Here is a 13,352-nt window from a genome sequence, read left to right on the forward strand (position 1 = left end):
TAGCCAAGCTCAATCACTGCCTGAACCAGTGAGAACAGGAAAGGTAACACTGAAGGGGTTAAAAGGGAGTCTGTGGCTGTGCTTGAGTGGTCCAGGCAAGCACAGCCTCTGCAGAAAAGCTCTGGAGAGGCCAGAGGAAAGCAGTTTGTAGCAGTTCCCCATTTAATCTGAGGAAGTCTGAAAGAATTTGGAACAAGACCTTCTCCAGGGACAGTCCCCGTTTTCGGTGACCTGTCGCCGAAAATGTCCCCGATTTTGACACTGAATGAGGGAAAATGCGCGCAGACTCAAACACCAGTTATTACGGTAGCCATTGAACGCATCGCCAGAGACGACGTAATATAACGTAGAGACGCAGCAGCGTCAACAACAACAATCTGGAAAAGGAGACCAGCGGCCGCGATAAACGGTATGTTGTGTATTAACTTATTTATTTAGTGTGAACTGGCAGTAGTGGCTGTGAGTGTGTGAAGGGATGTAACATTAAAGTAAGTATGATTGTTTATCCGAATTGAAGACCTAAGTAATGTTATAAAAGTAATAAAATGTAATAAAAGCTGGTTAAGATACATGAAAAAGTACTTAGTCCCTGTTTTTTATTTCATAATGATGGTATTTGATGACTTTTCACCACTGCAATGAAAATGTCCCCGATTTTCATGTCAGAAATCTGGTCACCTTAATTTCAAGTTAGAATAAATTCACAAAAATTTCCAAAATGTTTTCTCTGTGTTACGGTAAGGTCAGAGGGAGTGTGTGAATACTGCATAAAGATCACAAAGCACACCGTGTGAGGTTTCCATCGACAATAAAAATTATTAACACACATTTTAAACATACAAAAACAAACAATACAAGGCAGAAGGATGATGGAAGGCCCACATCATTCCAACATCAACCACAATTATCTGTTTTCGCCATTTATAGCAGAATCAGCTAATGGAACTGGCTATAACCTGGTTAGGAATCAGTTACTTGACACGTTACTTTCTTCACTGTCCAAATGGTGCCTGTTGACATGATTAAAATCAGACTTTTCTTTAATAAAAGCAAACAGATACACGATGTCAGAGAGCCACAGATCTCTGGGAGATTCTTCTTTTTTTTTATATAAGAACAGTTGTAACAACTATCTGCCTCAGCAACTAATTACATCACAGGAAACACACACACTGAAGGTTTTACATGTGCAACTCTTTCTGTGCATTGATTGATTGAACCAACTGATGAACGTGTCCCCGACAAATGCTGCAGGTGCTTCCTACTTGCTTCTTTTTGCAAAGTAATGTCTAATTGTTTGAAGGAGAAATAAACGGTAATAAAGGTAAAACCTGGCTGCATTGCATCAGCTGTTTGACCCATGAAGATACTTGTTTAACTAGATGAGAGGATACTGAATGTGCAAACTAAATCTGGGGCTCCATGTCTTCTTTCACCTGCAGGTTTACATCAGTTAAGAACACGAGTTTAATGGAAAACCTTCAGTTTGGGTTAAATCCAAAGAAAATCAAAAGCACATTTGTGAAAAAGGAAATTCAATCCTTCCCTGGCTGGTAATCTCTTCATATAAACTAAACAGACGCATCCTCTCTTACTGCATACATGCTGTGAAGAAGACCGAATCATCTGATGGACAGAAGCTCACATTTCTTTGGACGTCCAGGAGAGAAGATCTACTCCACCAGAGTCCGTAATCTTTTGGTTTGAGTGGAAATAGTTTAGTTTCAGTCATAATTCTAATGCTGCGCTGGATTTGTTGGACTTCAGAAGTCTAAAGTGTTCTCAAACTGGTGGGTTTAAGGAGCCTAAAGCCACACTTTTCTGCTCTCGAATGGGTTCAAGCTGGAAGACACACATCCAGCTGTTGGTTCTCCATCTGCCAAAGGACACGAAGGACTTCCACCAACTTCAAGTTTCTGTTTTTGTTTCTTTAGTGAAAGGCTAAAGGCTTTAGTGAAATCACGAGAAAAAGCTTTTTCCGATCACCTTTAACATCAAACAACCTGACAACAGGAAGGGGTTTTGGCAATGATCAAAGCAACATACAAAAACAGATCTTTTTAATCGCAGTTTTTAACTGCAAATGGCTTTAGACAAGAAGATGTTGAAGTTTGAGACATGAAATCTTGTTTTGGTCTGTACAACAACCAGAAAAGAAGTTCTCTTTCAGAGACGAAGTATCCAAATCACGTGCACTGGTTGGCAGTCCGAAGGTTTAGCAAACTGGGATTAGCTTTCTGTCTCATCTGGTATGTGGAGGCCCGTTTTCTCTCTGGTTCCATCGCTCCATGAGACGTCAGTCCAAATGATTTGTTCAGGTAAATGTTTCTATAATCATAAATCTTAGATGAAAAATCAGGACAGAATAATCTGGATTCATCTGGAATTGTTGAAAAAGTTCTTTTTTTATGTCAAATTTTTCAACCAGCTAATAATCTGTGATTCAGGAAGTTGTAATTGTGTATTTATTGTATAATAATACTGACTTACTGCCATTTTTTCTTATTATTTCTAACCATTCGTCAGCTTTTTTCCATACATCTGAAATACGGTTTCTTACTGAAGGCGTCAGGCACAGAAGTTATCAGCAACTCTGTTTTAAGAGTCCAAACTCTCATCCTTCTTCTTCTTCTGTTCTTTTTCTCGTTGATGCTTTAAAAATCATGCCCCTTCCACCTGCTCCAGGCTACATTTCTTCACTGGGAGTCATTTTTCTGTGGTTTAGATGTGTCAAAGTAGAAAAAGGACAAAGAAATCTTCCGACGAACTGCAGAAATGTTCCAGGATTGCAACAACCGCGCGTTTCCTTGTTTTGTTCTGGGGTTTTTTCACGAGTGGAGATGGCTACTGTTAGTCTGTTCATTATCGTATGCATTAATCAGCACTGCTTTATCCTACTCGTCTATTTTTGTTAGGAAAACCAGATTATAAAAGCTCCTCTGCGCTCCAACATACGTGTCCTTCCCAAACCTTTTTCTACCCTCTAAAGCAGAACTTTCAGGTAACATTCCTTTATCCATAAAGGTGCCGAGCGGCCTCAAACTGACCTGGATCAAACTAAGGGTAACATCTCTTTTAATTTGTTTTAAGAAGGTCTTCATACCACCTTGAGTCCTCAGAAAAATGAAACTGAATCCTTCGAAGATCTGCCGATCTTGTCCGTTTCCATTCTGAAAATCTCTTTTTCCAAGTCTTTACTTTTGTATGTGATGGTCTGACGAACAAGTGCTGGATTAAATGCTTCAGATGTGTCAACAGGTGCTGCATTTTGTTTCTGTCGCGTGAGAGGACAGCTGCCGTCTTACGACGTTTTGACCAGGTCGTACACATAAATGAGGAAGTCGTCGTCGAACTTGATGAAGTAGACGGACGGCTTGGCCTCCACCTGGTGGATGACCATGCCTGTTCGTTTGCCGCCGTCCTCTTTGGCGTACTCCACCTGTTTACCCACCAGGCTGTCCACAACTTCGCCAGGTTCCCTCTCTGCTGGGACGCTGTCATCTGCATGGAGACAGCGCACAAGACTGACACAGGCATCCTCTCAAAATAAAAAATGGAAGAAAAAGATCAAGTTAATATAACTTCACTCACTGGAATCTGGCATAATACGGAGGTCTCCTTCTTTATAGTCATCCAGCAACTGGTACATATACAGAACGGGGTCTTTCTCATAGGTTATGTAGAACCAAGTGGTCATGATGGGAGCTCGGGCCAGAACCATCCCCCTCCACTCCTCCTTCGGACCCTCCTCTGTCTCAAACATATGCTCCACAGCTTTACCTATCATGGTATCTGCAAGGTTGACGTCTGTCAGGCGGGATTTTGCTGCAAGGAAAAAAAAATGACAAAAGTCACTCCAGGCTTTTGTATGTGTGTTATGTTAGCACCGCGGTGTTAGCACTGTGGTGTTAGCAGTGCGGTGTTAGCACCGCAGTATTAGCACCGCGGTGTTAGCACCGCAGTATTAGCACTGTGGTGTTAGCACTGTGGTGTTAGCAGTGCGGTGTTAGCACCACAGTATTAGCACCACGGTGTTAGCACCACAGTATTAGCACTGTGGTGTTAGCAGTGCGGTGTTAGCACCGCAGTATTAGCACCACGGTGTTAGCAGTGCGGTGTTAGCAGTGTGATGGTAAATTTTATGTCTCAGGACGGACAGACCCTCCAATCCACATTAACCATTTGTATCACCCAGACACGCTAATTGTTTAAAATCATTTACTTCTTAATTAACACTCAGACAAGATAATTGTTTTAACCTCCTGTTTCTTAATCATCAAGACTACATCCTACCCCCCTGGAGGTGTGGTTACACACCTAAAGAACAAAGCCCCCCTCCTCAGGTATAAATGCTCTGTATTTCTTTTGTTTGTATCTTTTCATACCATTGCCGCTGAATGGTGTGGACTGATCTTTTTCCTTGCAACAAAGAATAGCCGGCCGGCAGAAAAAGTAAGGTTCTCTATTTCATTGCTCATCAGAGGTATTAGGAAGGAAGCGATTGAAAACTTCCATAACAGCACTGAGGTGTTAGCACCGCAGTATTAGCACCGCAGTATTAGCACCGCAGTATTAGCACCGCAGTGTTAGCAGTGCGGTGTTAGCAGTACGGTGTTAGCAGTGCGGTGTTAGCACTACGGTGTTAGCACTGCAAGAAACTAACATTCAACTCTATTCTTGGGTCATTGTTGCTGTTTTAAAAGGATTTCAAATTAGGTCAAACTTTTTCTGACATCTAAGACTTAGCACACCTACTTAGTCTAAGATAGCTTGCTTAATGCTAAACTTAGCATGCTCGCATTTAACATTTCATTTGTTTAAGATCAACAAGTCAGCTAATCTCTAACAAGGGTAACATCATGTCATACTTCTCATCATCACATTACAGGATTTATGTTAGCATAAAATGACATTGCAAAACATTAACATACCTGTATAACGCTAGCTTACTAAATGTTAGTTAATATTCTAATTCATGACTATCAGGCTGCATGTTAGCATGTTGTCATGGCATACAGTGCTTTATAATATATTTATACATGTTATATCAGACTGTTATAACCTGCAAATATAAAGGTAGCAAACTAGCTTCAGCTAAGCTTAATGTACACTACTGAAGCTGCTGAAGGGTTAAATCTTCCCGTTTAGCAATATTTATCAGTGTTGTCCTCTGGAAAACATATGAGCTACAAATAAAATGTATTATTATTATTATTATTATTAGAATATGAGCTGCATCCTGGCCTGTAAGGTGTGTGACTGACATTCCAATAAGAGGAATGCAAACTCAGCAACATGATTTGACATTTCAGGGGTTTGAGGCTGTCTTACTAGATTTTATTCTAACAGAAATGCTTGTTCTGATACAATAAATAGTGAAAAATACTAAATACTAAAGCTAGCGTTTCCTATTTGTCAGTTAGCTCTGTTGCTGTATTTATTTATGTGGTGAGGAGTATTAAATTGTCTCATTTGAGGTGTAAAGTATCTTTAACAGTTAATTTTTGAGTATTTTCCTGAACTGTTGTTCGGTTTGACAGGTTTTTGACCTTAATAAACACCCGTTTATCTCTTTGAGACACTTTTTTTTTTAATACTTCATATGTTACCAATATGTCAAGTGGCCTAATTAATTGTTCAACCAAGTGTTTTCCTTTTTCCCCACATTGTGCAACTTTTCCAGTCTTTTTTCTGACCACTTTCAAACTTTTTAGAAAAACGCTGCAGGCATCAAACTAAAAAACAAGAAACACAATTATAATACATTTAAAATAATATATTTCTCTACTTCAACATTCGCTATGTTACACACACACACTCCTGCTCATATGGCCTAACACAATAACACACACCAGACCAACACAACATGAAAACTCACCATTTTTTGACACCTTTTCTCACAGAAAATCTTTGTAAATTATTCTCTCCCACATTTATTGCTTTCATTGGAATAATCTATTTAATCTAAAGTCTCTTTTTCTGCAACTGTTGTACTATTACTGTCTAAATAATGTCTTCATGTGTCATTAAGCGTGAGCCAGATCTCAGGTCAGTCTTACCCAGTCTGTCAGGGAGCACTTCCAGTCCCTGAACCCTCTCATCTTTATAAAGCTCCAGACCATAAACACAGTCGAATCCATCATACTTTATCAGATAGAGTGAAGGGTTCACTGGCACCTGGTGGGCACAAATACATTTTACAAATCCTCCCCTTTTTGTGCCTCCATCCACACACGATTGCTTCTTTTAAAGGGGAACTCCGGTATTTTTAAACCTTATTTCTGGCATGAAATACGTTCATCTACTCACTGAGAACAGTTTGGTGAAAGTCGGCGTCCTTCAGAAGGTATTTAGATAACTGGAGATCCATATAACGGAGTGAACGGGGCTTAGAGGATGCAGCCTCTAAATAAGGCATTATCTGTCTTTATTTCACCAATACTTTAAGAAGAATGAATGAATGAACGTGTGCTATAGCTCTGTTAGCTCATAGCTGCTGTTATGTGGCTACTTGCAGCTATAGGAGAGCTAACGGAGGGATTTCTACACAGGCACTCTACTGGGACCACTTCATCCACACGCCCCCCCTGCAGCACAGCTTATTTACTCCGGTAAGAACGTCCATCTTACTCAAAGTCGTCGTTCACATCGTCAAAATCTGATAAATATCCTGCCATGTTGCACAAAACTATCAGCAGCAAACTCTGTGTGAAGTTAGCCGACTGTCACAGAGCACGGAGTGAATAAACTGTGCTGCAGGGGGGCGTGTGGATGAAGTGGTCCCAGTAGAGTGCCTGTGTAGAAATCCCTCCGTTAGCTCTCCTATAGCTGCAAGTAGCCACATAACAGCAGCTATGAGCTAACAGAGCTATAGCACACGTTCGTTCATTCATTCTTCTTAAAGTATTGGTGAAATAAAGACAGATAATGCCTTATTTAGAGGCTGCATCCTCTAAGCCCCGTTCACTCCGTTATATGGATCTCCAGTTATCTAAATATCTTCCGAAGGACGCCGACTTTCACCAAACTGTTCTCGGTGAGTAGATGAACGTATTTCATGCCAGAAATAAGGTTTAAAAACACCGGAGTTCCCCTTTAACAATACACAGTTAAGTTTGCTAAGAGCAGGCAACACTGTAGCATAGATAGAACACACAGCCCAGCTGTGCACAAGTAGAATAAGAGGACATGTGATTATAAAACAAGTGCTATGGCAACCTAAGAAACTGCCAGTGAGTAGCTTCTGCGATTACCTGGTCGAGCACCGTTCCTTTCCACACCACGTGTCCGACTCCGTCCTTCCAGATGTGTTGGATCCTGCAGCCAACGATGTTGCGCTGCGGCTGCGGCAGGACTTTGGTGGTCGGGCCCAGACTGCTCTTATGCTTTCTTTACAGAGACATTAGCAACAGAGACATCAGCAGCAGATCTGCACATACATCTGTTAAGATGTGGCCTGTGGCTATAGGATTAAATCAGTCTGTAAAGTATCGACTCACTTGTGTGGATTCTTTTTCTTCATCATATTTCTAGAAACACCTGCATGCCCTGTGGAACATAAACCACACCTTCACTAAATGTTGTGCAAATGACGGAGTTTTGTATGTTCAAGCCTGTTTGCAGCATTTCTGGGCACTTTATGACACTGATGACCGTTTCAAGAAACATTTGAATAACACAACAAGCCACTGACTTGCATGCAGTTCAGCTACTTTCTCTCCCACATGAATAAATGTTAAACCATTGGATTTACCGGCAGAAAACAACAGTAATGAGCAGTTCTGCTTTGGTCATTCTGAAACGTTCCCCTTTAAAGGATGAACTCTGCTCTGGTTCTTGTCTGTTCTTCTGAGATGCACAAACTGGTCAAACACATTTGTTCTTCAGACTCTGTGGTTCAGCTCTTTGGGGTGAAATAAAACTCACTGACTGATGGAGTCTGGAAACTACAGGCTGGTCGTTTCTGTCTTTTTAAGCTGACCGGACGACTGCAGCTTTAATCCTCTGAGGTTATTTTCACAAAGTCTTCTTTTGGTTGATGAGAAAACATCGTTCAGCATCTAAAAATCGGCCTTTTTGCATCTATTAAACCATTTCCAGACAACTGCACCTCCACTTAATGGCAGCTCCGAATCAGCCCTGAGATGCATGTGAGATATTTTCTTTATTAACAAACAATGGAATGACCCACAGGTGCTGAATATATTCAGAAATCAAGTGTCTGATTTCTTGTCAAGCTTTGAAATTTGGGTGTTGTAATTCTTATTATTGTATTCTAACTTAAACTATGCAAGTTCAAAGGTTTACGATTATTCTGTTTCCAGTATAAAAATGATTTAACTTGATCTGATACGTCTCAAACAATGTAAGACTTATTTTAAAGTGAAAATGGTCTCCAACCAGCTGAAATCACCAGAAAACAAATGCCATCTCCATGGAGGGGGTTGCATTGTTGGAATAATCCATGCAGACCACTGTGTGTGTGTGTTCTGGCAGAATCAGGGTGACCTGTATCAGCTGTGTCTCTGTGTCCCGGAGTGTTCTTCATTCATCTGGAGGCAGAGGGGCAGCCAGGCTGCCCGGCCACACAGCTACAGTTCAAACCCGTCCAGGGCCTAAACGCCAAGTGGAAACAACAGTAAGGAGGGGCTCAAATCTGTTCATGGATGCATCCTGCTGGGTTATGCTCATCTTTCCTTACATCCCAAAATCATTTTCACATTATCATGAAGACATGGTGTCAGACGCATGTTATTTTTAGAAGATTTCCTTTTATATATACGGCCAAGACAGATTTAGGCCAGCAACAGAAGGGGGGTGGCTAACTGTCACAGAGCTAAAATGCTTAAGAGGGAAAAAAACATCACAATGCTAACTTTTAGCATGTCAACATGCTTTTATTCATATAGCCAGAACGTAGCTTTAGCACTCGTTACCCAGTCTGCAGTGCACAGCAGTGTTGGTGAGATGTGGCGCTGCTGCTTTTTCAGACGTCAACCTTTGTGGCTCTCGGACAAATTAAACCTAAAACAGTAAGAAAACACAAAGTTTACAGCTTAGCAAACATTATAAACAACCTCATCTCAAGGTTCATTTTGTGGTCACATGATAAGCCCAAAGAAATGATCTCTGAATGCTGAGAAGCTCTTTTAATTCTCCTGCTTGTGAGCAGCAGGGGGCGACACATCGCCGTCTGACAGACTTTAAAGGTTCGGGATGAATTCAGACTCTGCGGCAACGTTATATCCACTCATTTTAGGTAAAAACATTTAAGTGCCTTGCTCATGGGCATTTTACCTCTGAGCCACATGCAAACAAACGCCTGAATCTGAACTCCTGGAGGACTGAAGAAACCTTGTTCTGAAACCGACACGAACGACACGATGTAAGCAGAAGCCACAGCCTATTCCACCTCCCCTAACACAACCGCTCTGTCTTTTCAATGAACTGCATGCGTTTCTTTTAAATAAGATTAAATATGCTTTACCGGACCACACTGCAGCTGTCTCCAGGTGAAAAACATTCAGAGAAAAAGTCAACGGGTGGAGGAGCAACAGAGCAGCATCAGTTCAGCCGACAGCTTCCACACGGTTCATGTCCCGAACATGAGACTTCAATTATTGATCAATGGAGCAAACTCGGAGGCCTGCAGTGTATTATTTATTTGCAGGGGTGTTATGTAACACATCTGACCCTCCAACTGCTCGCTGTCTGCTCAAGGCCTTCTGAAAAATACATGAAGATTTTAAACCAGACCCTCATCTGTGACAGACTCTGGCTGTTTTACAACCAAACGTGAGAATCAAGACCAGAGACAGATGTCATCACAAAAATGCTGCCGGAAACCTGAAATTTCTCTAAACCTAAAAGATGCGAAACACCTGAAAGAGTTCATGACAGACACTTTTTGTCCTTTCAGCTGAGCTAACTCGCAGAATAACTCAAACTATAAGTATTACAGACATGCTGCAGTGTTTGGCAGCATCTGGAGGTGATTTTCCTCCTGTTGCCCGGGGCAACCCGTGATTAGTCATTGGCTGTCCTGAGGGGCTAAGTGATGGTGAACAGCGATGACTCGACATCATTTTGTCCAGCTTACAACTTAAACGTGAGGAAACCACAGAGTTGGATCTCAGGCCTGGAACCTGAAGCCAAACTTTATCGATCTTTACACACAAAACCGCGTTTCCACCCTCACATTTACAGACATTAACGGCTCTGACCTCAACCAAAACTAATGTGAAACTTTATCCAACCTGAACTCAGGTCTCACCTACAACATTTATATCACAGGACCTTGACTTTGTCCCAGAAACAGAGGCTGGTCCCCATGAAAATGTCAGGAAGTCCGTACGGAGCAATCTGAACCTTTCGCTCTGCCCTCCTCCTCCGAAACATCTGGATTACATCGAGTTCTTGCTTTGCCCAAATTGTTCTTCAGCTCCTCGATCCAGCAACTAGAACAAAGCTGCAGGAGAATTTTCCTGACGTGTGGTTTCAAACGTAAGTTTCGCTACTTCAACACGATTTTAAAATTAAAGTCACACAAGGACTGGAGAGAAAAGCCATTCTTAAAACTGCAGCGAGCACTTCTTCATTCACTGTTTATTAGCGTTTTCTATAAAAAAAACAGTGAAAACAGATCCGGTTTGTTAGCTTATTTAATCAGATCTGAGCTCAAATCAATCCCAAATAGGCCCACTTCGCCCCTGAGTTTTCTGTCCTCTGACGGCTGGCGTCGTGCGCTGTGATTGGCTGAGCTTCCTTCCCAGTTTAAAAGTTAAAGAGTGCCTGTTTTTATTGGCACTGAAAGCCAAACGCTTGAGATTATTACATAACATGGCAACGTGACGCCGTTCAAGCAAGAAAGAAACTCAAAAACATTTATCTACAAATTCTTTACAGTGTACCTGGGCCTGCTTTGGGGTCAAAGGTTACACAGGATATCCGTGTAGGAAATAAGTCAACCATTAGTCCAGGCCTGTGTGAACGTCTGCAGCATTCGCTCCAGAATTCATGAGACGATGTCCGAACCAACCTTACGGAGCATTTTCTGCCTACGTAACAGTGCCTTTGTGCTCAGAGTTGCTGCTTTATTCTCTTTTTCGCTAACCAGTATGTTGCTTCCAACTTGCTCCACGATATCGCAGACACACACAGATACATTTACAAAGGTCTTTAGGACCTTGAGGCCTCGCTTCTGTCACCGCTGCACTTCAAAGCCCGACCTGGGCGACACATCTTTGATGTGCAGTCAACTCGGAGCACTTTTAAGGGTTGATCCTCCCAAATTCTGAGGCTGCTCCAGACCACAGAATGTATCCAGACGCTGTTAGCATCCCACTACTCCAGTGTCAGCGCCAGTAATGTTAGGCAGAGCGGTGATAAGCTAAGTTTTAAGGTCCTTGGATGAGAACAACTTATAATCATTCATTTTAATGCAGCACTGCAGCAAAACTGTGGTCATAAAAATGTTTGAGCAGCATAAAATCTGTGACACGCCGACTCAAAAGACTTTTGGAGCTTTGACAAGCTCTCTGAGGTTGAAATGAACAACAATGCACTGGAAAAACACTGCGTGGGAGATAAGAACACGGAAGAGCAGCGGCCCTGTCAGCAAATGCATGCACTGTACGTGTTCTGGGGCGAAAAGGTCCTCACAGTCCGGATCCTTTTCCCCACGTTTCTGTTTTATAACCAGGTACGAAAAGACAAAGTAGTTCCTGAGGTGACCCATTTTCACAGCTGCACAGCTGCAAATCCAAAACATCTGCAGCCAATATCAACGCTGCACATGAAAATGAAAGTCCTTGGTATTTACACCAGCCTGACTGAGCCTTTAAAGAAAACAGACAGGGTCTCTGCAGAGTGTTGAATGTCAGAATCAGTCATTCAAAAATGACCGACACACACTGCTGTCCCTTCAGACCTCGCCTCCCTCGACTCTGACACCTTGAGCCAGGTGTGGGTCACAGTTTCACCTGGGGTCGACCTACCTGCAGGATCAGACTCCGGATGACGTTTGCTTTTATCTTGGTGTTGGTTGACAAAAGGAGGAGTGACTGCCAGAAGGCAGGAGCACTCAAATCAGCTAACAACTTCTACGTGCTTCTAATAGTTCATTTGAATGAGACAATGCAGCAAATGCATCAGTGGGAGCTTGTGACTCCAAAACCCTGTTTTTTCCCTGCTTCAGTCGACCACCTGACAGCTGTTACAACCCTGTTTCAGCTGGTAAGAATGACGTTGCTGTGGCAACCATCCCACTGACTGACTATCTTTATTATAAGAGTTTACAGTCATCATCTGTACTGACAAAACGAAAAAGCAGGTTCTGCAGGGCCAGCGTCAGCCATGTTGCTCGCCTTTTTTTTCCTGTCATTTTTTTTACTCTCCATTATTGACAGATTTAGAGGGGAAACGGGGCGGAAACGGGCCTCAGAGCACCGAACAACAGGGGCACTGTCCGACAGAAAATGTGTGGGAAAGGCAGGAATGTCCCAGACAGAGAGACAGCCGCGGACTGGGTTAGGTACCTGGCTGTCTGCTGCTGTCTCCCCCGCCCCTCCCCCTCGGCGGGAGAACGCCACGAACGAAACGAACGCTCAGCGCGCGTTGTTTTTGCTTGTTTACCTGCATGCTCACGCGCTATCTGGCAGGCAGGTGCATGCTTGCTTTGCTCTTACCGTTAATATTTGTCTATATTTTTTAATGGAGGCCGAAGCGAACTACGAAGGGAGTTCTCGCCTCCTGCTGTCTGTCCACAGAGCCTGTTTCGACTTCACAGGAACCAGAGAGACTTCACGGCCATCTCACCACGCAAAGTTAAGGTGGACGTAATGGCACGTTACACTTCCGGCGGAGCCTTTCACAATAAAACCCCTTGTGTGCGCAATGAATCATAGAGATTGGAGTAAAGTAATCCGAATTCACTGGATTATGGGAACAGTTGGGTTTGCGTATCTGCTGACAAAATTATCGGAACATAATATTTAGTTTAAAAACGTCTGTTTTCTTTACTTTTTGTCGGATTACAGTTTTACAGGATATGTTCAGCGCAGCACAAACAGTTGATGTTGAATTCATGTGACAAAACGAGGAGGAGGATGTGTCAAAACTGTTTATTTGGACAGAGAGCCATGAAAAACGTCGACGAGGAGGAGTTTAATTGGACATTTCACCATCTCCAAAGACATATTTGCACCGAATTGAGCTTCCTCAAACCCTCAGCTTTTATTTTTACCTCCTCGCCACACTTCCGGGATTTTTACAGAAACCCTGACGCTCCCCACCCTCTCTCCCCGCCCCTGCCACCCTTTGCCAAATACTGCAACCGAGAGAAATTATAAGAG

The 13,352-nt window shown here is 42.5% G+C and overlaps 1 protein-coding gene across 1 annotated transcript; it reads right to left on the reverse strand.

Annotated features, from left to right (window-relative positions):
* Positions 1-1,949: 1,949 nt before the first annotated feature.
* On the reverse strand, positions 1,950-12,819 carry LOC140277156 (spindlin-1). Its single transcript, XM_072372077.1, has 8 exons — positions 12,687-12,819; positions 8,937-9,024; positions 8,509-8,615; positions 7,500-7,548; positions 7,254-7,389; positions 6,060-6,177; positions 3,592-3,825; positions 1,950-3,501 (listed from the first exon to the last, which is right to left on the reverse strand). Exons 3-8 carry the CDS (start codon positions 8,546-8,548, stop codon positions 3,302-3,304), a joined length of 777 nt encoding a protein of 258 aa, XP_072228178.1. The 5' UTR covers positions 8,549-8,615; positions 8,937-9,024; positions 12,687-12,819; the 3' UTR covers positions 1,950-3,301.
* Positions 12,820-13,352: the final 533 nt, after the last annotated feature.

This window comes from Leuresthes tenuis, unplaced genomic scaffold, assembly GCF_036924035.1.
Source record: "Leuresthes tenuis unplaced genomic scaffold, fLeuTen1.0.hap1 SCAF_19, whole genome shotgun sequence".
Classification (NCBI taxonomy): domain Eukaryota; kingdom Metazoa; phylum Chordata; class Actinopteri; order Atheriniformes; family Atherinopsidae; genus Leuresthes; species Leuresthes tenuis.